Below are 25,478 nucleotides of genomic sequence, written 5' to 3'. Positions count from 1 at the left end.
AATGCTAGATTGAAATGCCGAAACAAATCATTCATAATTTGGCCTATATTTGATTCAGCCCCATTGCAAAAAAATTATATTGTTGATGGTATGACTTTTGATGTGGAGGGGATTAGATTTTTATGTCTCCAATTACTAAATAGTCATAAAATATCTGTTTTCCCCCTTCTGTACAGGCTGTGGAGGCAGTTTACAGGAAGTATCATGTTATGTTATTTGGTCTTGACGTTTTGAAGGAGAACAAGACAAGGGAAGTAGTGTTATACCCAAAAGGGCACCACATTTCATCTTCAGCTATTGGCTTAGTTATGGCTTGTGTCACAAGGTTCGCCGAATTTTCGGCTTGAAATTCGAAATTCGGCGAACCTTAAAAAATAAATTTAAAAATCAAAAAATTCGCCTCAAGTTCGTACGGCTATTATTTTGTTGTCGTTTTGCATAAATATTATTTTATTCTGGGCCGTTTTAGGGTTTTCGACTTAAAAAAGTTGTTAAAAAAGGCTTTCCGTCATTGCAAATTATTGGGTTTGGTGTTCGCTGTCTAAGGCTTCTAAAGCTATCATTTGAGCGCTAAAGCTGAAACGCCCGCTGGTCATCTGCTATAGAGGCTGAAACGCCTGTTTGTAACGGCTGCTGGGGCTGAAAAATCCGTCTCCAGGCTGGATGCTGGAGTGCAGGCTGGACGCTGCAGTGAGTCGTGACTGGTTCAACCTCACGCGAACGGCAGAGGGAAGAGGGAGGCTCACGTGGACGACAGAGGTCTCAGGTAGGCAAAACTGTTCGCCATTGTTCAAACTTCATTCCTTTCCTTCCTGCGTCCTGCGTCCTGCGTCCTGCGTCTGCATTTGTTTTGTAAAGTTTTATAAATGTTATAACATTATAATGTTTTAAAAATTTTGTTTTTTATTATTATTGTTATTAAATTATTGTTATAACTTTTAAAATTTGTTTATTTTAAAAAGTTTTAAAAATATTATAATACATAAAGAGTTATAAGCTATAAATATTAAGATTAAAAAAAAATAGAATATTTTAATAAAACAATATTAGGTTATTTTAATATAAAATATTAAGATTTTAATCATCAAATAATATTAGATTTGTATTTTAATATAAATATAACAATATTTATCATAAAACAATAATAAACAATAGAATTTTATATATATTAAATTATTATATAAATTTTTAAATTAAAACATTATATTAATATTCATAAGCTTTTAATATTTCCTTTGCGTAATTATTTAACTGTGTATGTATTATTTATTTTTAAAGCAAAGTGCAAAATAGTTTGATTTAATATCATTATTTGTTATTAATAATAAATATTATTAATTTATTTATACTATATACTTTTTATTTATTATTTATTATTTGTATATAAAATAAAAAGCTAATGTATATTAAAACATTAAAAAAGTATTATGTATTTACTTTATATTTTAAAACAATTAGATTTTACTTAGTTTTTAAGTTTAATATTTTTTAATTTTAGAATATTTTAATTTTTTTATAAGAGTTTAAAAGGGTTATTTTAGTATCTAGTTAATTAAAATAAAGTTTGGTATTTATTCATATTTCATTACAGAGTTTGAAATAATTATTTCTTATATTTCCTTTTCACGTTTTCAAGAAAATATTGATTGTTTTTTAATATTAATTTTCTTTTGCATCATGCAGGCTGTAATTGAATGGCTCCGAAAAAATCAAAGTCTGAAGTATGGAATTATGTGACAAAAGATGGTGCTAAACTCTATTGTACTAATTGTACGAAAGATTTTACAGGAAGTCTAACAAGGGCAAGAGACCACTTACTTGGTATCAGTGGGGGTACAGGAGGAGGTGTTAGAGCATGTCCAAAGGTCACTGATGCAATGGTAGCTGATATAGAGAGAGAACTAACCCTTTTGAGTGAAGCTGATCGAAAAAAGATACAGAAAAAACAAAGAATTCAAGATGATGTGTCTAGGTTCACATCTGTGTCATCCTCTAGTTTTCTCAAGTCTACATCCATAGGTTCAATGAAACAGAGTGGAACATTAAACAGCTTTTGGAAACCAATAGAGAGACAAGAGGTTGATGATGCATGGGCTGATTATTTCTTTACTGGTGCTGTCCCGTTCAATGCGGCAAGGAATCCCCATTTCCGTAATGCAGTTGTGAAAATAGCAGAGTTCGGTAAAGGCTACACACCTCCATCTTCAGAAGCTTTGAGAACAACTCTTTTGGAGAGGTCCAAAGGCAGAGTGACAGGAAAGTTAGATGTGATCAAAGCCTCTTGGAAGGCAACAGGTTGTACTGTATTGAGTGATGGGTGGTCAGATATATGTCAGAGGCCTTTGATTAATGTATTGGTGGCTTCCCCTGAAGGAGTTGTGTTCTTGAAAGTGATTGACACCAGCGATCAAAAGAAAACTTCAGCATATATTTTCCAGATATTAGAAGAAGCTATTATTGAAGTGGGGGTAGAAAATGTGGTTCAGGTGGTTACTGATAGTGCAGCGAATTGTGTGGGAGCTGGGAAGCTGATTGTAGAGAAGTACCCACAGATTTATTGGAGCCCATGTGCAGCCCATTGTTTGGATTTGTTGCTTCATGACTTGGCCAAGTTCCCATGGATACATGAAGCAATTTATAGAGGGAGATCAGTTGCAAATTTCATTAGAAACCATCGTCTCACCTTGAGTCTTTACAGGAAACATGCATCGAGAGAGTTGTTGAGGCCTTGTGACACAAGGTTTGCTTCATTCTATATCACATTGAGGAGAGTAATTGAAGAAAAGGCAGCTTTGAGATCTGTGATTTGTTCTAATGAGTGGGAAGGTTCAACACTTTCTAAAAGTGCTAAGGGGAAGAACATAGAGCAAATCATTTTAAACAGCAATTTTTGGGAAAGTGGATCAAAGGTTTTGAGCATATGTGGTCCAATTGTTGAGGTTCTTCGTATGGTGGATGGTGATGCTCCTTGCCTTGGCATGCTTTATGAAAGCATGGACCGTTGTAAAGAATCCATTCAGAGAGCATTGAAGAATGTGGAAGCAGACTACATGGAGATATGGGAGGCAGTTGATTTTAGGTGGAAAATGATGCACACACCTCTACATGCAGCAGCTTGCTATTTGGAGCCCAAGTTATTTCGTATTGACAGACAAAGTGATAGTGAAATTATGGTAGGGCTTTATGATGCCATTAGCAAGTATGAGCCGGATCAAAACATTGCAGCTTTGATCAGGGACCAATGTTGGAGATACAAGAAAGCAGAAGGGATGTTTGGAATGCAAGCAGCACAATATGACATGACACGAGCTGAGGTAACTGGGTCTAGATGGTGGATGAGCTATGGGGCACAAACTCCTGAACTACAGCGCTTTGCTATTAGAGTATTGAGTCAAGGAGCAAGTTCATCAGCATGTGAGAGGAATTGGAGTTGTTTTGACCACATTCATTCTAAAAAGAGGAACAAGCTGCTGTCCGGAAAGTTGGGAGATCTTGTCTATGTTCGTAGCAATTTGAAATTGCTCATGAACCAATCAGCAAAGGACTCCACATCTTCCTCACAAAAAGGAATTTCAGAAGACATGGCAACTGGACCTCTAGAGGAACCAGACTTCTTGGATGATGAGCTAAGTAGTGACACTGATGATGATTCTAGAGTAAATCAGCCAAGTGCTCTCGATAACCTGGAGCTTTTTTGAAGTTTAATAGTATTGACTTTTGACTATAATATTTTGACAAGAACTATCTTCGTACTTTTGCTAATTTTGAGCTATTTGAAGTTCTAAACTTTGAAGTATAAAACGCTGATCTATCTTTTGGATAGTAAAAGAACTTTGTAATCATGATTTCACATGTTTCTTATGGGTTATATCTTATAAATGTGATATCTTTTGTTGTAATGATTTCAAATCTATTTTGTAATCTCAAACTATTCTGATTATATATTGGATATATTGTTAGACATGAAAAGATGTTTTCTATTGTAGTTATGAATTGAAAAGTTCCTTGCATTAAACTCAAACATACAATAATAATGATAAATAACATATTTTTTGGAGAATTACATGAGGCGAATTTAATGTCGAATTTTTTTCGAGTTTTTTGACTTGTCGAACTTCATCCGAACTTCATCCTTGTCGAACTCGAACTCGAACTCGAACCTTGTGACTTAGGTTATGGCCAAAGACCTTTGGGAGGCAGCGGAAGTTTCTAAATTTGGACACCAAACTTCTTTTAGCTATTTGAAACAACTGTACAAGTATTTATATTGCAGAAGTTCCAGGGAAAAATATATCATACAAGACACTGAACTTTTGGAGGACATTAAGAAGAGAAGATTTCATCCAGCTCCCATAACTTCTGCTTTTTCATTCAGTTATGATGATAGAGAGAGACCAAGTCAGAGCCAGATACAAAATATAATTTATGCCAGTAAGAAGAATAACCAATCATCAAGCGACTCACTTTCTGACAAAGATACTTCTTCAACAGGACTGAAAAACATATATCAACTCGAGAAAGAAATGGATATTGCAACAAGCTGTCCACCACCACAACAGAGGCAAGTGAAACCTGATCCATCAATTTTGGAAAGAAGGATGGATGTCATAGTGAAAAACCTGCATAACAGAACCATGCTAGTCTGTAATCTGAATGGACCACATGTTTTGGTGTGCATTCAGGGAAAATGGCCCATTAATCTTTTCTATTTCATTAGCCATCTTAGAAGGCCAGATCTTCCAAATCCACCAGTTGTTATTTTGCATCCTAGTAAACCAGTTGCTTCGGAATGGGGTTGTGCTGGAATGTTCAAAGATGTTTATTTTGTGAAAGGGTCACCACTCTATGAGCTTGATTTGGTACGTGCTGGTGTCATGCGGGCAGGTCTGTAACTTTTCCTTATTGACATTGTTGCAAATTTGACAGTTGTATTTCAGATATATTAATCTTTTCATATTTAGAATTTAATTTTTTAGCTCTTTTTAAAGTATTTGTCATTTGGCTCTACACTTATATTTACTCCAGGGATAACTTGTCATCTGATTTTTAATTTTGGTATGATATTCATACTATTTTGTGTAAACTTGGTGGTTTTAAACTTTTGATTGGTTTCGTCTTGCTTCTCTAGAAAGAGTAATTGTACTGGCACAGCGCAGCCATGAGGAAGAAACTAAAGATGAAAGTAGTCAGCCTTCATCTTGTATAGCAGAAGCCTTTTTTGATATAAACAATATTTTGATAGCTGCAACTATCGAGCGCCTTCTTCAGCCAACAAGAGATTGCATTGTTGTTGAACTGCAGCAGGAAGCAGCCATTCATTATTTGAAGCCTAACTTTCATATGGATAAGAACCTGTTTGAGCTTGGACTTTATGTTAGGAACCGGGCAGCAGACTACATGTTTTCACCCTCATATATTGAGGGAAAGGGTTTCAGTCCTGCTGTACTTAATTTTTTGATGTAAGTTTCTTCAACTTTGTTGGTATTTTTAATTGAGCTTTCCTAGTGATATCCAAAAAATATATGTAGTCTCATATTTTACTTACTTGTTAGTTTGATCTCTTGTAAATAAGTAATAACACTGATGTTTGTCATCTCTCTTGTCTCCATATTATTGCATTTTTTTTGGTTGTGAGTTGGTATGGGTGGTGTGGCTCGTCATCAGTGGTATCAGAGCCGGAGTTCCTGAGAGTGCGGACAGATCGCCGAACGTGAGGCAGTTTGCACCAGGACCTTGAGTTGATTGAAGTTTGTCAAGAAGTTCTTGATTGTGTAGATAGATCACCGACTATGAGGCAATTTGCACAAGGTTCTTGTGTTGCATAAGATTTGTCTTCTAAAAACTTGATTATGGAGAAGAGAAAGAAGAAGGTGACTTTTGTGATTGGATGGATTCTGAGGATTCCTCGACTTGAGAAATTTAGAGCAAGAAATCAACAATCATTGCTAGTTGATTTGCAGAAGCAAGTGAATGAATTAGAAGCTGAGTTGCGGAAACAAAAAACATGTCACCAGAAAAGAGATGTTGATAATTCCTTGGATGTGGAAAAAAAAGATGATCCAATGGAAGAGCAAGCGGATGAAGAGGAAATCATTTGCGAACCTAAAGTTGAAGAAGATGAACGAGAAGAGGAAGAGCATAAAGATGACAAGACTTACGAACCCGAAGTAGATCAAGATGATTTGAAGATTGCAGCAATGGAGGAGAAGTATAGTGCCTTAGTTGGAGATCAAGCAAGTGGAGTAGTTACGTGCATTGTTGATGACATAAAAGAGGCAAGCAAAGATGAAGATGTCAAATAGGTAAATTCTTATGAATCATGGGATGTTGTCTTTGATATGAGTTTAATTGATGATTTTTTGCATGAGGATCTTGTTAGTCATGTGTGGTATGCAAAGGATGATTGGTATGGTGTTGCTGGATTTATTACAGGTGTGATTAATTCAACAAGATTGAATGAGAATGAGATTTATGCTTGGATAGAGTTCATTGCAAAGGAGAAATTTCAGCATCGGATACTTGTTCCAGCTATGTGTTGGAGGAAGAGGAAAAAAAATTATGTCAACAATGGCTACTTCATTTTGTGACTCCATATTCACAAAAAAAATTTCTACCATGGGAGTCGGATGCAGGAGCATCATGCATCAGCAGGAAAAAAAAATGTGGAAGATTTGCATGTTGGTTTTCTTGTCCCTATTGAGGTGGAAGCTTGTGGTGAAGATGAAGATGGTTCTATATCTCTCTTTTGACATCAAAGTGTGGGACACACTTTTCTATCTACCAAGGGAGTCTGATGCAGGAGCATCTTGCATGGGAAAATTTATTTTTAAAAATAAAAAAATTGTGGAGGAGAGAGAAAGTGACGAAAATAGGAGGAAAAATAATTTAAAAATAAAATAAGGGAAAAAGGAGAAAAGAGGAATTTCTATTTTCAAGATGCATAGGTGGCGTAAATAGAAAAATAATAAAAAAAGTTGTTATTCCATTAATTGAGGTGTGTAGGTGGCATCATGCATAGAAAAATAATAAAAATAGCTGTTATTCCATTAATTGAGGTGTGTAGGTGGCATCATGCATAGAAAAATAATAAAAATAGCTGTTATTCCATTAATTGAGGTGTGTAGGTGGCATCATGCATTTAATATTTGTTGTGATCCACAAAAGAAATGTAATTTTCTAATTGGGCCACATAGTGGTGCTTAGTTGTATTTAGGTGGAAATTCTAGAAGGTTGTAGATATTGTAGAAGGTTGTGGAGATTGTAGAATGTTGTGGATAAATCATGCCTTAGGTGGTAAGTGCCTATTGAAGAAAGGCCTATTATCATTTGTAAGGAAGTTCAAGAAATGGAAACTCTTCTAATGGAAGTTGGAGAAATAGAAGCTCTTCAAGACAAGCTCTTCAAGTAGAAGCTCTTCGGATGTAATTTCTTGTAGAAGCTCTTAGCGAGCAATCTCTCTTATATTGTAAGAATTTGGAGTTTTTCCATTTGGAGAATATTCTAATGAATTTCAAGTATTAATGGAAGTTTTATGAAGCATTTTGTCATCTCTCTTGTCTCCATATTATTGCTTTTTTGGTTGTGAGTTGGTACGGGTGGTGTGGCCCTTCATCACACATTTTTGAGCAAATCTGAAAAGTTGATCCAACAAAGGAAGCTTCCTTTCCTTGGTGATCTTCAGGAGTCTTGTTTGCTTCAATGGCAAATAAATATCCAGCCAGATTATATTGAGTTTGAAAAGTTTTCATGCAGCACTTACATAATCCTTGTATCTTGCCTGAAAACCATTATATACTTATAGATATGAAATTACACTTAACTTATCCATGTTATATGACGAGGAATTAAAAATGTTTCAATTTTGCAGGCATGCTAAATTTTTTAATCGCAATGCAGTTAATATAGTAGAGAAGTTCTTATCAGGTGGAGTAGTAGCAGGTAATCATGCATGTGTTGGAAAACTTGACCAACTTTCAATCCCCGAAGGCTATGTAGGGAGAAATTTTATGGAACTCTTCTTAGAGGCTTTATATGATGGAATTCTTGTATTGGGCCTTCACAGGCCGGCAGGAACACATAAATCAATAGTTTCATATGTCTATACCAATCCACAACCTGCTGAGATATTGGTAGCCAGAGATTTAATGTTTGTGATAAATTGATAGAACTGTAGAAAACAGTCATGCTATATTGGTTGAACATATTTGTTTGAAGATGCTCAGATAAGGTGGTGCTGGAACACATGCTTCCTATGCTCATTTATGTTAAAGCCTAATATATTGCTAGTAAGTTGTAACCTGTGAAATTATCTAAAGTATATCTATGAGAGTTGTGTTAAAATGGGTCTAGATCGAATTTCAAATGAGAATAATGGGTATGTTAAGAAGTTGGTTTTTTAGAAGATGAGGAAAGTGCAGAAAATTTTTGACAAGCGAATTTTACCATGTTGTAGATTCCATGTGAATTAATTGTTTGTGTTTTCAACTTTTCCTCTCTGTTGATTTGGAATGATAATTCTAAAATGAGTGGCATGTAGCAGATATTTTTCCAAGGCTTTCTGAGTTTAAAAATTATGATGAAATGGTGAATGTAGAGAGTTCTCCCATTTGGATGAATTATTAATTTATTACTGTCTATTTAGTGCTAAAACATAGATGACTATTCACAAATTTATGTGATTACTTTTTAATTATTTGATATTGATCCTATGGTTTATATTATAGCCATTTAATTCTAAGTTAAAAGTTCAGGTTAAAGTATGGGGTTTCAAATGGGTAAGCTATATGAATAGCATAGAAAAATAGAATTGATTGCTTTGCAGTTGCATTTTTTTTGAATAAAAGATCATTTGAAAACCCACTAAAATCAGGAAACGTACTCCACCAGCCTGAGATGAGTCTCTGAAACATTTCGTGCACTCAGACAATTTTTGTAGAAGACTTTTCCTCACCATCTCCCTGTCTCCCACCAAGTTTCAAGCATCTCCTGATGAAAAGGGCATAAAAAATAACACTGTAAATTATTTTCCTTCCCCATTTTCCATTGGAATCACTGCTGCACCAGAGGTGCCCTAGAAGAGTGAAACATGCACGTAAGACTGCAATCATGTTTGCCGTTACAATTCTTTTCAAAAAAAATTGTTGTTCGACCTCCTATTGGCCTGCAATCTCGGCATTCGATGAGACTAAGATTCTGAGGTTCAAGCTTTTATTTTAAAATTTTAAGCATTAACAGGCTGTGTGAATGCAAGCACATTTTGCACATACGTTTGCCAGCACAGTTGCATGCAACTCCAGTAGCATAAATGTATGCAAAATGCGGAGGCATACACACAGCATTATCATAGGATACCAAATTTATAGGATACTTAGAGGAATATACCCTGCAAATTGTTAGTTAATTTTCAGAATTCCATCTAAACTTTTCCATTGTTCTTGTTTTCAAAGTTCAATGTTATGATATTCTTTTTGAAAATTATTAAATTATATTAGAAAATAATAAATATTAGTATCTCCAAACACCCCATATCCAATTTTTTTGAAAATTAGCCATACCAGTAGTGGTACCAGTCTCCAAAGTCTAGTCTCCCTGTCTACAAGTGACTATGTGAAAGCCTGTCATATAAGAAAATCACAGTTTTTCATTTAATGCACTTTTGTGTATTATAAAATATAACAAAGAAGATAAAAATAAATAAAAATAAAGCCAATGTGCTCAAAGTAACATAGCAAGGACCTTAAGAAGATGTAATGGGCAGCCTGGAAATGCCCAAGAACTGAACCAACTGCTGATAAAGACTTTAATGCTTTTGCATAGACTTTGAAACCACATAACATGAACAAGAAGGAATTTATACAAACTGAAGATTGAACTATTGCTGAAATAATATTAGTTCTCAAACTAATAAAATTAAATACATAGCAAACTCAATAATTACTCCAGCATCATAAAATCAAATACATAACAAACTCTTCAACTCACTAATTACACCCAATCTATCTATAGCTGGAAATGTGTCCAAGGTGCTTGTTAATGAGTTGATAGCAATGAATTCCAAAGGCCAAACCCCAAGGGAATGATGTCTAGAATGTCACAAGAGAGTATAGACGTCCTCTAATGCCAAAAACGGATCTGTAACTCACACATCCAAGTTCTTATCAAATGCAATTCACAATAATCCGATACAATAATCGGATGCTAAACAATAAGGCTCTCACCCCTATTTATTTTTTTCTTTCACCCTTTTAGAAGGAAATAAAATATTAATTAATTGCATTCTCTAGAAGCTTCCCCCTTTCCAATAATTAATGCATTCTCTAGAAGATTCTCCCTTGCAATACAATAATTAATTGTGCTTAAATTACTAGAAGCTTCCCCTTTCCAATAATTAATGCACTCTCTAGAAGCTTCTCCCTTGCAATACAATAATTAATTGTGCTTCTAGAAAATTAAATTACTAGAGGCTTCCCCCCTTTCCAATAATTAATGCACTCTCTAGAAGCTTCTCTCTAGTAATACAATAATTAATTAATTAATGCACTCTCTAGAGGCTTCTCTCTTGCAATACAATAATTAATTGTGCTTTTAAAAAATTAATTAAATATAAAGTCACCTTTTATTTAATGACTTTATAAGAAATTAATTTAATCAATTTATTTCTCCACTTAGCCTTTGAAGAACATAAAGGCTAAGAACTCTAATGAGTTGCTAAAAAGATGGGGACATTACAGTCCGCCATAATTGAAATTGCTTGTCCTCGAGCAATCCAGCAACACAATGAACTCCAACCTCCACCTGCATCCCAAATGAAGTAGTATGTGACATCCCTGTGGACATTAAACCAACTGCAAACCAACATCATTAGGACCAACCACATGTCTTGCAACCTAGCACCCAAAACTTGTGTTGATGATGTAGAAGTCAGAATGCCACCAGAAGGAAACTCCGTAAAAGATCTATGAAATCTCTTCTTCCCTGTATCCACCCACATAATATACATTCGACTGGAATCCTAGTCATCACCAATATGCATTGAATAAGATGTAGCTACAGGTGAACCATATGCACTCATGCCAACTGTATCAGCAATAGCCAATAGGTGTAGCCACATCAAAATATATGGACATAAGAACAACACTAACTACAGCAACAGAAAATTGAACCAAATCTGTAGTCGATGAAAACTCATAACCATCAACATGTGCGCCATCATTAGAACACACATCAACAACTACATGCATACTGCTAAACTTCTCCTTGGATGGTTAAATTGACACAGAAGTGACTGTTGATATGGCAGTATCCTCACATTCTCCTAATCCCACTATTGTTGCATCGTCATCCCCTGACAAAGTCTCATATGTGGACTCCTGATTCTACACACATGACTCAACGCCAGATTGCGAATCAATAATACTAGAGCGTAAACCCACATCTACTAACTCCACTGAAACACCCACATCACCAACATCATAACTGGGTGGCTCTATACGTGTCTCATTCGCATTATTGCCATGTCCATTATTACTAATAATGTTATTCTCAGGACCGTTGTTGCCTCGGGCTCCATTATCATTGCCCCTATTATTGTCGTTTCCATTGTTGTCATCACCTCAATTAATATTGATACTCATCTATCTAGCCATAAGCTGCAACATCATATCCATTCACTTATTCTGCTCTTGTTGCATACATCGCCCCTCCTCTAATGTATCCAGTAACCATCTGAACATTACATTTTCCTCATCTAGACCAGTATTCCTGCCTCCAGCTAATCCTATATTCTTGTCATCTCGGTCACCCATACTGCTGTCTTGTTCAAAGAATATCTCCTCTGTGTCTGTATGACGGGATTGTATGTTTCCCTGCATGAATAAACTAGACTGTTCACTCTACAAGTCTAAACTCCTACTTTGTCTTGCTCTGGTATTGTGGAAATTATAAAGCCCTTATCGCATGCTCAAAAGATTGAACTACTACTGAAATAATATTAGTTCTCAAACTAATAAAACTAAATACATAGCAAACCCACTAATTACTCCAACATCATAAAATCAAATACATAACAAACTCTTCAATTCACTAAATACACTCAATCTGCCTATGGCTGGAAATGCATCTAAGCTGCCTGTTAATGAGTTGATAGCAATGAATTCCAAAGGCCAAACCCCAAGGGAACGACCTCTAGAATGTCACAAGAGAGGATAGATGTCCTCTAATGCCAAGAACAAATCTGTAACTCACACATCCAAGTTCTTATCAAATGCAATTCACAATAATCAAATGCTAAACAATGAGGCTCTCACCCTATTTATTCTTTTCCTTCACCCTTCAAGAAGGAAATAAAATATTAATTAATTGCATTCTCTAAAAGCTTCCCCTTTCCAATAATTAATGCATTCTCTAGAAGATTCTCCCTTGCAATACAATAATTAATTGTGCTTAAATTACTTGAAGCTTCCCCTTTCCAATAATTAATGCACTCTCTAGAAACTTCTCCCTTGCAATACAATAATTAATTGTGCTTTTAAAAAATTAAATTACTAGAGCCTTTCCCCTTTCCAATAATTAATGCACTCTCTAGAAGCTTCTCTCTTGCAATACAATAATTAATTAATTAATGCACTCTCTAGAGGCTTCTCCATTGCAATACAATAATTAATTGTGCTTTTAGAAAATTAATTAAATATAAAGTCACCTTTTATTTAATGGCTTTATAAGAAATTAATTTAATCAATTTATTTCTCCACTTAGCCTTTGGAGAATGTAAAGGCTAAGAACTCCACTGAGTTGCTAAAAAGATGGGGACATTACAGAAGAAGAAGCAAACTAGATCAAGTTATATCACAAGTATTTCTTTCCAAACCTCATGATCGGTAACCAATAAATTGATACACATTGCAAGTCTAATCATTTCATTTAATTGCCAATGTTGATCTACTAAAAATATTCATCAAACATATTATTACACGTATTATTTCCCATTTATCAAACAATACAAAATAGTAATGCTACAGCCTGCGATAAACAATGATTTACTGATCTGATTGCTAATACATATACATGCTATGGGTAACTCTTCTCTTATAGGTGCTGCTGCTTGATTATTCGATTGTTGATGAATGACTGATTGACTGGATGATTCTTTAATAATTGATGATTGATGATATAATGAGTGTTAGTTTGATATTTTTGTGTTTGATAGAGTGGTTAGCTGACAGATTATTTCCTTGATTTAATAATTGACGATTGCTTCTGTGGATACTTGAGTGGTGATTGCTTCTGTCATCCTTGAATGATTAGAACGATCTCTTTTAGAATTCATTGACGAAAGGGTTGACTCTTTTCATAAGACTTGAGTCGCCGCTCTCCATTGCTGCCCTTTCAGAATAATAAATTCATTTCCCAATTGATCTCTCTTGCCGTTACTCCTCAAATGAAACTTTCTTTCCTCAGTATCTTCCACTATAAGAGAGAGGCCACATCTCCCCATCATGTCTGCCCCTTTGAAATGGTCGAAATCATTCACAATTACAACCCTCCAAAAGAGTCACAATCAATCATTATCACAACCTATTGAAAGATTCACAACCTCTCATAATTACAACACTTTGAAAGAGTCACAACCCTTTGTAATGTTTGTCTTTTGAAGGAGTTGCTCCCTTATTTTCTTCTCTATTATTTCTTTCTTGATTTCTCTTCCCTTTCGTATCTCATGTTGTAAGGAATCGCAACTTTTCATCTCATCCCATTAGACTATTTATTAAACTTAAGTGAATTTTAGTTATGGTTATGTTTAATTTTATTCTTTTATATTTATAATTTTAATTTTTTATTCTTTTATCATTAATTCCTATTTCAAAAAGGAGACATTACACGCTTAATTAATTATTTTCTACATATCCAATCTTCAAATGGAGTGATTTCCTTCAAGGTGTTGTGAGGAACCCAGTTGATTGCTTTTGTCCAATGTTGTGGTGTAAGGCCCTCGAAGTGTATCTAGTTAGCTATCTCTTTTACGGATGTGATCTTATAATTCCAACGTGGATATGTTAGGGAGTATAACGAACTACGCACCGCTAGTCTATCCCCTTTGCTACGTGTTGTGACCTATTCACACATCGCCAATTATAAATGAGACCCCGCTTTCTTCTCGGCTCACTTGGTCTTCTGTGTTTTGTTTTGGTAGCTTTCGTCTCGGTCTCCTGTGTTCCTCTTGTCTCAGTGAGCAGTGGTGAATTTGCCTAAATCTTGAGTGGAGTTTAGTTACCCTGCTTTAAGGTTGCAGTTTTGGAGCATTTCCAGACTTAAGGTTTTGAATTTGAATGAAGCAGATGTGAGTGCTATCTAGAGAAATTTGCAGAATCACCTACAAGGTCCTATTGCATCTAAATAGAAGCAGATGTTGAACAATCAAAGAAAATGGCTGAAGCGTGGAAAGATGAAAAATAACTAAGTAGTAAGAAATCTACTTACATGTGCCAGGTGTGCTATGGAAGTGCTAAATGCACCAAGGAAGGAATAGGTTGCAAGATGCTTAAGTTATCCATAAAGTCTTGGGTTAGCACATAAGCCACACACATTGTTGCTTCAAAAATTGTACCAGGAATGAAAATTCAGCACATTGCCTTGTTACGCCGATAAGTGTAGAAATGACTGAGATAGGGAAGAGTTGCAGAAATTTTCCCCTCTCAAGCCCGATATGCGTCTGTAGGTGCAAAGTTCTTCCACGGGATAAAAGTCCATCCAAAAGCAAGGGCAAGCTTCGCCGATAGTTAAATGCGAAACCCCAAGATCTGGGGATTTTTGCCGAGACCTTAGATGAGAGCCTAACACAAGGATAGATATAATAGATAAGCCAATTTTTCAATCCTCCCCAATTGTCTTTGTGCTCATGGTGGTAAATGGTGGAAACTAGCACGAGTTCGCTCGCTAACATTTCCCATGGGCATGCATTTAAAATAATGAAAAACTTTCATTAAACTTATTCATGGGAGTTGAAGTTAATTATTTCCAATGTTGGGAGGAGGGAATTTTTTTATATCTATAGAGGTAGGAAATAATAACATAATGCCCATGGGAGTAATCAAGGGAGGATAGATAAAGGCTAGATGAAATTAAATCATTTTTTCTAAAGTCATAATTGAATAAACATTAAACCAACATTTGCATCAATAAGGTGCAATAGTTATGTCGATAATAACATATGTTTTGTGTGATATTTTCAAGATTATAGAAAAGTCGGGAGAAAATTTGAAAGGAACACACATTGTCTTTACTCTAAATAAATATTTTGAAAGTTTTTAATTGCATGAGAAACCTAATATGAATAAATGAAGCATATAATTTAAGTGCTTTCATGATAGTAGAATATGCAGAAATAATTGTCTTTAAGCGATACAAAATTAATGTAGCAACATGTTTATAAGATGAGTAGGAGAATAATCATTTGTTGTAGTACGATGCCAAGTGGGGTGTCATTGTTTTAAAAGACTACTTACACACGCACAGGCACACGCACACGCACACGCACACACGCACACGCGCACGCATGCACGCACGCACACACGCCACACACGCACGCGCGCGCGCTCTCACACACACACACACACACACACACACACACACACACACACACACACAGGCTTTTAATTTTAAATGTGAATATTCTATAGTAAATTGCAATCTTGATATCTATAGACAGCCATTGTTTTAAAAGACTATATATATATATATATATATATATATATATATATATATATATATATATATATATATAGTAGCATCTGAACGGGTGAGTCCCAAGAATTATATAAAATAATTTTATTTTATTATATAGTATAGGTCTCTATCAATTTTTTTTTTTTAAATTGTCATGATAAGATTTTGTTTATGGTTAGAGGGCAAAAGGATATTTTTGTAATATTGTATTTGGTTTGATGGTTAGGTTTAGATTATAATTTGTCTTAATATTCAATTGTGAAAAGGGGTAGACTTCATTTTCATTCTCATGTTTTGATAAGATTTTGGTTTTATTAAGATTTGTATTCAATAGAGTTTAGTTTTGTAAGTTCAATTTTTAGTTAGGTTTAGAGAAACCTTCCATTTTAATACTTAATAGAAATTGGATTTGTGCATAAGAGTGAATTGAGATGAATTTATTTCGATGATATTGTCAAGATTAAGCTTTGGTTATCCTATATATTTTCCCTTTGATGGTTAGTGTTATGTTTGAATTGAATGCATGGATTGAATAAGACAACCATAGTAGCTATTATATTGTCTTGTCATTTGTTGCCCTTTACTTACCCTCATGTGTCTCACTCTCTCCCCCTTTTTCCACCCCCTTTTTCCACTCCTTCTGACATGTCCCCTTCCTAATCTCACGATCTCTTTCTCTAAATGATCCTCTATCCCTACCTCGCGTCTCTCTTGCACACTCTCTAACATTTCCTATAGTTTGTTTGTGTTTGACTTGGTATCTAGTGTTCAATAAAATTTGCAAGTATTTTTTAAATAAGTTGTACTATTTGGAAAAATATTTTATTGGGTATGTGATAAAGGGTAAGTTAGGTTAGAATAAAGTTAATGTTAACATAAGAGTTCAATTTGGTGTAATTTAATGTTATGAGTATTTATAAATTTTGTTTATTTCTTAAAAATATATACTTTATTGGGTATGTGATAAAAGGTAAGTTAGTTTAGTGTAAAGTCAATGTTAACATAATATTTAAATTGGGTTTAATTCAATGTTAGGATTATATTTAAAATTTGTTTAGTTTTTAATATGCACTACACATATGTATATTATTACATATATCATATATTTATGTGTGTGTGTGTGTGTGTGTGTGTGTGTGTGTGTGGCTCTCTCTCTCTCTCTCTCTCTCTCTCTCTCTCTCTCTCTCTCTCCACACACACACACACACACACACACGATATCTAGTATTCAATTAAATTTAGTATTGGAGTTTCATATTGAATACTGTTAGGAATAATATTTTATTTGGTTTCATATTAATGGTAAACTTGCTTAGTGTAGATTTAGTTTAACATAAGGGCTAAATTTTGTACATTGTATTTATTAAATTTACAAATTAATTACCAAATAGAATTAATGAAATATGTTTTGAATAATTTGTTTTGATATTACATGTATTCACAATAAAAATTATAACTATCAAAATAAACAAAATAATTTATGTAGTAATATTCTTGCATTAAAATATTTCAAAATAACTTATATTATAATAATATTTTATCTATTTCTCAATGGCTAAGCAATATTTAACTTTTTTTTGAATTTTTTAATTCAATATTTCAATTTACTTTTTATATCTAATTTTTTTAAGGATACTTTATTTTTTAAAAAGAGGGGTAAACACTTTGACCTGGAGCTATGAACTAGTGAGGCCACAAATGGGGGACCTCATCCCCGTGAGATTTGAAACTTGATGGCAAGGATAACAACTCAACAACTTAACCATCACAACATGTCACTATTGGCTTAAGGATACTTTATTTCAATGATTAATATATTTTTAAAAAAATCGTAGATATGATTCAATATATACTATTATTTTAATATTAAAAAGTAGTTTTTTTTTGTTAAACATAGTGAGATTAAATTGATACATAAATATATAAATAAAATTTAATTGTAGATATGATTATTATTATTTTTGTCTTTTTTGCTCGATAAAAGGCCTAAGCCCTTGTATTATATTAAAAAATTAAAAAGATACATTGTCTTTGTTCAAATGGGCGCTAGTATGAAAGAACAGAACAAGAAACCCTCCAGTCTTGCCCAAGACCATGGTCCTCTAAAAAATGATTACATCTTAAAAGGGGCATTCCCTAGTTTGCTTATTCAAATACAAACACATATTCATTTCTTTTACGAAACTTATGCTCTTGATAATTCACCCCTTTTAAGAGCCTTCATTGCTTCTCACGTTACGTTTTTACATGATGTCTTGATTGTTTGTATAATGCTGAAATAAACTTGCCTAATACATAACTCAATTGAATTTATTAATAGTTAGACTTCAAAAAAGAACATAAATTGAAATCCTTTTGTTTATCAAAATTGTCCATATCTAAGGTTAATTAATCCACTCAAAAGATTTTTATGAGTCTTTTAGTTATTTTTGGTCGATAGGTTAAAGCCAAATTATGTTTCATTAGAATTTAGTGTTTTACTTTTAGTTTACGTTTGCATTTTCTTTAATATTTCAGATTAAGTTTTTTCTGTAGTTTCCTTAAGTTTGAATGTTTGACATATATCTATGATCTATTCTTTCTCTTTATTATGTTCCTCTTATATTTGGGTTGTGTCTATTTTTGTTTGCATAAACACATAGGAGTGTGGTTATAAAATTAATGACCTTAAGTTGTACTTCAAACTCCATAATGAGGTGGTGAGGTGTTTGTTGATGGCCCACTATTACCATATATTGGGTTGATGGATTAAGTGCATGGGTAGTCTTTCCACATGTGTGTTTGCACAGTCTTTATCATATCGTATCTATTCCATATTTTGATGTGGGTGATGATATTTGGGGTAATTATGACTTGAAGTGGACTATCTTGTATATTTAGAAATAATTTCAATCTTTATTGCTACTTTTGTATATTAGTTACGACAAAATTTTAGAAATTAAGGTATCTTCATGCTTTTAAATTGAGAATTTTTTATAGCGTTTCCTTCTACACCAAGATTGGCTAGTTTATCAGCTTCAATGTTTCCTTCTCTATTTATATTCAAAATTTGGACATCTTCAAATTTGTCAATGATAGGTAGGTCTTGTTTAAGATTGATTTAATCTTCCAATTAGGAGTTGAGCATTTTCTAATTGTGTTTATGATAATTTATGAATCTCCTTTTATAAAGAGTTTGGGGATTTTAAGCCCCAATCCTAGTTTTAAACCCTCTATCAATGCTTCCAATTATACTATATTGTTAGAGTTAACCCCTGTTTATTTGGCTTTGGATGCAATACAAGACTCGAAGCTAGAGTGAATAATACATCCAATGCCTGTCTGGCTAGGGCTTCCTCTAGAGGCCCCGTCAAAATTTAGCTTTGCACATCCCTTAAGGGGAGGCATGCATTTACAAAGTGACCTTGCTAGCTTATTAACCTTTGTGTATGTTAATGGTGGGTTTAGAATGTTTTTCCTCATTTCTGCATCTTAATCCAAGAATGCACCCTCTTCTTGATTTTGTTTCTTAAGTGATTATTTATAACTTTTACTATAATTGCTTCTATCTTGTTCTGAAGAGATTTCCCTCTTATTTCTTTGTTGTTAATCATCCTCCTATTTCTCTCTTTACATACTTCCCATAAGATAATTGTAGGGCATACCTTCCATAGCCCATCATTTATCTTAGATTTGCCTCTTTTAGGCCAATATTGTAGAGCTTCCCATAAATTGTTAGGGAAGGCCCAAAACTAGTTAAGTGTTTGAGTTAGCCATTGCCAACATTCCTTAGCGAAGTAACATTGGAACAGTAGGTGATTAGCTATTTCTGAGTCCTTTTACAAAGGGGGCATCTAGATGGTCTTTCTAAATCCATTTTAGTGAATCTGTCTATAGTTAAAATTATCTTTTGAAGAGCTACCCATAGGAAAATATCTACCTTTGGCAGGCATATTGGATCCCAACATAGAGCTAGCAAAATAGAAATCTAGTCCCATCTTTGTGAATGAATTATTAGTTCATGTCATTTCTTTACATTGTAGGATCTTGGCTTAGAGGCACCCCAAATTAGTTTATCCTACCTTTCCAATTGTTTGGTTGATCTTTGGTTTATAAAGTTATTATATGGTGCTTTTTCTTAAGCTGTGAGATTGGTTTCTTCCATTGATTTCCATTTCCATTTGTCCCTATAATTATATTTATAGTCTACAACCTTATTTCCTCATAAATTTGTAAGCAATTATGCTGTTGGGGGGAAGAACACTATTGTCTAAAGTAGGCAGTCCATCTTAAGAATCCTCCTAGAAAGGGGCCTCTCTACCATTCCCTATATTCCAGGTTATATTCTTGCAAATTAGGGGGCTACAATGCATCATGAATTTTCATATATGAGATCCCTTAGGGGGACTAATGGTTCAAAAGAGAGATCAAGGTTCTAGACTGTGAAGGTATTTTTGATATAGAAGTTGTGTCCACTTACTATCCTTTTCGATAAACATCCTCTATACCAATTTGGCTCCTAGGGCTATATTTTTCCAATTGAAGTTCTTGATTCCTAAGCGCCCCCATTCCTTTGGTCTATAAATATTCTCACATTTACTCAATGTAGATATGATTATGTTATGAAATAATCATTTTTAATTAAAAATAATGAATTGTAACTAATAAAACACACATATAACACACATATTAAAGAAAAAAGTTACAATTTGCAATTGAAAGAATAAGGGAAAATATATGTAATGAAGAAATATATTGTGCATTATGATATAAAAGTCTATGATAGTTTATATAATATTAAAAAAAAATTAATGCATGAATAACATCATATATTTTTATCAATAATAGCTAATTTGGTTGATGTAAAGATCTAATAAAATAACCACTGACGACATTAGTATTGATGCATGAATAATATCATATCTTTTATCAATAATAGCTAATTCAGCCAATGTAAATACCTTATAAAATAATCACTAATGAGATTAGTATTATGAGCTTCATTTTCTTCATGATCGACTTTAACCTCTTCTAAAACATATAGAAAATTAGATATTGTTGCTCCTTGACAATATCAATTCTTGCTACTACATTTTCAAAATGTAGAAGGAATTTATAACAACACTTGAATGTAGATTTTTCACATTTATTAATAACTATTTAAGGGGATCCATCAGAGTTCACTACGAGAACTAGACATGGCATAATAATTTCAGACTCATTGTTAGAGTGATCCATTACATTAACATTATATCCTATTATAAAACATAAAAATTAAAAATTAAAAATTATTAATATAATTTATCATATATGGTGGCTAAGAAAAATATAGAGTATGTATACAATAGAAAGTATGATTTACAATAAAAGAAAATGTCAAAACTACACACGCGCGCGCGCGCGCGCGCGCACACACACACACACACACACACACACACACACACACCTATTTTCAAAAATCATGCATGGAAAATATTATGCTCATTTTTAATTTAAACAAAAATAAAGATATTATAGAACTATAACATATCAATATTGTGTAGAGCATGTGTGTGGTAATCTAAAAGTATAAATATGCTTCATACAAAAATTTGAGAGCTTTTCTTTTAAATTGAAAAATAACAAAATCTATTGATCAAATATGTAATATATTAAATAATTAGAGAAAAAATTAAAATATGTTATATTCTAATATGAGTTACAACATAAGTAAATGTGATTATGAATGTCTTTTTTTTGCATTTGAAATTGTTTGATTAAACATTGAAATCATTGTTGAATTATTTTAAATACTATGTTTAAAAAAATTGATTACAACAGTATCAAGAATTGATCATTTGAATTTGAATCACAACATTCATTACATTGAATCATGTTTCATTAAAGTAGGTCATCAACACCAGTATCTAATATGTCAAACTAGTATAGTTGCTCAAAGTTTCTTTGTCTCATATACAAAGTACCACTATCTGAGTACCTCAATACAAAAAAATTCACATATTGATTATGTCCATGTAGGTATATGTTCTATTACAATTTTTCTTATTCTTTCCTAAATCAAAGATTCAAAAAAAAAAAACCCGAGGCCCCCATCTTTCAAATACATGCTTATTCCAAGGCATATCTAGTAATCCAACAAATTGTATATATAAAAAAATGACCATGATAGTGGAAATTCTTTAGGCCCTGAGGACTAACCTATGGAGCTTGAAGCATTGTTTTCAACCATTGAGAACCATTTTTATCTTAATATGTGGGGTAAGGGGCTTGTTCTAAATAGATCTCCTCAAGAATAAAGTACAATTTTGTGGGATCACACTCCTCACAACAAACCAATTCATCAAAAAAAGAATCTCTATAGAAATGGTTGAAATTTTGAAGAGCTAGAGGATGAAACCTAAGTAAACCTGCTTCCAGAAAAATTATTTTTGAAGATAATATTTTTCCCTTTCTTCACTATGAATTCTTCTTAGATCAACATGCTCGTAGAAATCGTCAGTTCTAAATGTCCTTTGACTTAACATATTTTTTCAAATATCTGAAAGAGAAGAAAATGTCATGCCCAAAATATGGGGCAAAAACAGACATATATATATATATATATATATATATATATATATATATATATATATATATATAATATATTATATATATGTACATATATATACATATATATATATATATGTACATATATATGTATATATACATACATATACATACATATATATACATACATATACATACATACATATACATACATATACATACATATACATACATATACATACATATATATACATACATATATATACATACATATACATACATACATATACATACATATATATATATACATACATATATATATATATATATATATATACACACACACACACACACACACACACACACACACACACACACACACACACACATATATATATATATATACTCACAAAACAAAAGTGCTCTGAACTCCTAGCAAACATAATTTTCAACTACTTAAAAAAATTGTTAACATTAATCATTAAAACTTTCAATTAAGCAAAATATTACTTAACTCCTAGAATGAATTGATTAGAATGACCTTTTTAAAAGACATAAATCTAATTGTTTGAAATGTTGGTTAAAAGAACTTACTAATTGCAATAATGTCTTACGATTAAATAAACTTTATTTGAACCTTATTCGAATAACAATTTTGTTCCATTTCTAACATTTGTATATCAAATAAAACAATTCCCAATAATAGCATTAAACCTAAAATAAAATAAACAACTAAATAACAATCCTCCTACCAGACTACTTAATTTAATTTACTATGAACATACTACTCAACATTACATTAACATTTTTAACTTTAAGCTTAATATAATTAAGTAAACAAATTTCAACTTTATTTTGAAATAATTACATTATCTAACATCTATCATATTTAACACAAATATTGTCTACATTAAGCATACTAATCAAATCTCGTTGTCTATTCAACACTTTGGGTTTAATCTAATAGTCTTGTTATTTTAAAATTAAATAAATTACTAATCATAACTTAAACTTACGTATCAAGCAAGTCATAAATTTTACTAATCTTGATACCACTATTAATCTCAAAATAATTTAAAACAAAATAACACAATCTTTCGATTTAAGACAATATAACCACTTGACAAAATAATCTAAAATTATCCCCCTTTTCAAATTTTAAAAAAAATAGATTAAATAAAATAACCAACTCATTTCGACAACATATTAAACCAATAGTGGTATTAACTTTTCCAAATAACATCTAATCATGAAAACACATCAGCTAAAATATACTAAGACATAGTAACAATATAAATGCTCCCTCAACTAATATCCTAACACCATCCAAATTATACTAAACTTAAATCTATACTTTAAAATTAAAACTAATTGATCTCCTATAAACTAAATTATAACCAATAACTTAAACTAACACTTTATTTACTACTAATCTTAAATTAATAAAAGAAAGCTAACTAAATTTAAAACTTTATAAATGTAACCATACTAACTTATTAACTAACATTAGTAATATATAAAGCAACTAATACTAAACTAATTTTAAATTAAAACTTTTTTAAAATAACATACAACTAAACTAAATAACATATATATCACTTAACATAAAGGAAAACAATCGAATTTTTAGAGATAGGGAGGAATCAACTTTAGTTGTTGGGAGGAAGATTTTCAGTAACATAAAGGAAAACTTTTCTATAAGGAAGGAGGGAGAATTTGAGACAAGAGGCAGGAAAAAGGAGAAGGTAAAAGACAGATCAAGGAAAAGATAGGAAGCCAAGTGGCTTCTCCCCCCTGAAGGCTAGCACAAAGCCAACTTCGACGGAGCCTCCAAGGGCAACCCTGGCTCCTTGGGTAGTGGAGATGTGATAAAGAATGAAAATGGAGATAGTATTGCGGCTTTTTCTCTCCCACTGAGAGTCCAAACTAATCATTTTGCAGAAGTGAACTCCACGTGCAATGTTGTAAAACTAGCTTTTGAATTTGGTGTTACCAATTTATGGCTCGAAGGGGACTCAAATAACATTATAAAGTGCATCATAGGCAACTCACATCCATCATGGATGATTGCAAATCTAATTGATGAGACACATGAGACCCTCGCCAAATTTAATAGAATCCATGTCACTCATATCTTCCAAGAAGCAAACTCGGTTGCCAACAGGTTTGTGAACATTAGGGTCAGCGTAGACCAAAATATGACTTGGTATCTCGAAATTTGTTTGCCGACAGACGTTAAAAGTTTGATCGACTTGGACAAGATCCAAGGAAGGATGGAAAAAATCAAGCTATAATTATGATTGTAAAGGTTTTAAGAAATAAGGGTACTTTTCAAAATGGAAGCATGGGAAATCATAATTGTAGTGATTCATTATTGATTAATTGACACGCTTTGTGGGTTTTTTTTCACACTCGCTTTTGAAGCAATAGCAAGGCTATTTTTCTCTATTTATTGCTTACTCTCGGAGGTCTCTTTCAGTCAAAGAGTGAGGAGCACATGAGTAAAGAGGGTGTGCAGTGTGTAGAAATGGTAGGCGAAAGGTGTAGAAAGGAGCCGGTGGGAGATTTGAGAAATGGAGAAGTAGGGAGAAAGTGTGGGGAAAGCTAAAAGAGGGTGGGGTTACCAATTATATCATGAAGTGCATGGATTTGATTAGGAGGTGACCAAAAGTATGGTGGGGTCCTGGAAGGATGGCAGGGTGAAGGTGAACAGGGTCTACTTCCAGATAACAGAGGAGGTGATTGCGACTGTCACTGAAATCCCTATCAAGGGTTTTAAATTCTTTAGGGATAAGAAGCTCTTAGCCAATGCAGTTAGGGACTTTATGGAGAATGAGAAGGAACTAAAGGCACTGAGAAATATTGACACCTACTATGTCCCCAACTCCATGAAGAAGTGGTGGAGGTATGTTCTGAGAGCTGTTATCGAGTACATCATGTTGGACCCTAGGTTTGATAGAGCTCGTACCCACCACTTTGTTATATTGAATAATTTCTGGCATTATGTTAATATTTCCTTTCCATATTATCTGTTAACCTCTATGAGCAAGGCGGTGGACAGCTTCAAAAAGAAGCCCACCGCAAATTCGGCTCTGCACGAGGGGTTGCTGCTGCTTATCCATGAGCACTTCAAGGCTCAGACTATAAGCATTGCTCCCCCTCAGGTAGAGAATGTGGAGTCTAGTAGTTCTAGTTACTCCTCTGATTTGGAAGATATACAAAGCCTCAGCTCT

At 33.2% G+C, this 25,478-nt stretch overlaps 2 protein-coding genes and 1 long non-coding RNA gene across 3 annotated transcripts in view; 2 read left to right on the top strand and 1 right to left on the bottom strand.

The window, feature by feature from the left end:
* Positions 1 to 8,340, top strand: part of LOC149578835 (uncharacterized) — a 36,832-nt gene extending 28,492 nt beyond the window's left edge. The window contains exons 16-19 of the mRNA XM_089831981.1: positions 177 to 305; positions 4,173 to 4,884; positions 5,129 to 5,459; positions 7,868 to 8,340. Of these exons, the coding sequence (XP_089688107.1) occupies positions 177 to 305; positions 4,173 to 4,884; positions 5,129 to 5,459; positions 7,868 to 8,162 (1,467 nt within the window). The 3' untranslated portion in view covers positions 8,163 to 8,340. The remainder of the gene's footprint in view (positions 1 to 176; positions 306 to 4,172; positions 4,885 to 5,128; positions 5,460 to 7,867) is intronic.
* Positions 512 to 3,909, top strand: LOC149578836 (uncharacterized). Its single transcript, XM_089831973.1, has 2 exons — positions 512 to 766; positions 1,684 to 3,909. The coding sequence occupies exon 2, from the start codon at positions 1,695 to 1,697 to the stop codon at positions 3,696 to 3,698; it is 2,004 nt and encodes a 667-aa protein (XP_089688099.1). The 5' UTR covers positions 512 to 766; positions 1,684 to 1,694; the 3' UTR covers positions 3,699 to 3,909.
* Positions 8,341 to 9,461: 1,121 nt separating the features above from the next.
* LOC149578834 (uncharacterized) lies at positions 9,462 to 14,942 on the bottom strand. Its single transcript, XR_016364866.1, has 2 exons — positions 14,476 to 14,942; positions 9,462 to 9,614 (listed from the first exon to the last, which is right to left on the bottom strand). It is a non-coding gene; the product is annotated as an uncharacterized LOC149578834 (long non-coding RNA).
* Between the last annotated feature and the right edge of the window lie 10,536 nt (positions 14,943 to 25,478).

Source organism: Cupressus sempervirens, chromosome 1 (assembly GCF_028749045.1).
Source record: "Cupressus sempervirens isolate cs-2001-9-10 chromosome 1, ASM2874904v1, whole genome shotgun sequence".
Classification (NCBI taxonomy): Eukaryota; Viridiplantae; Streptophyta; class Pinopsida; order Cupressales; family Cupressaceae; genus Cupressus; species Cupressus sempervirens.
The sequence above is the reverse complement of the archived record's forward strand: the minus strand, read 5'-3'. Positions and strand labels throughout refer to the sequence as shown.

Bases quoted from the DNA above. Each gene is read 5' to 3' on its own strand.
- LOC149578836 (XM_089831973.1), top strand. From the start codon at position 1,695: ATGGCTCCGAAAAAATCAAAGTCTGAAGTATGGAATTATGTGACAAAA.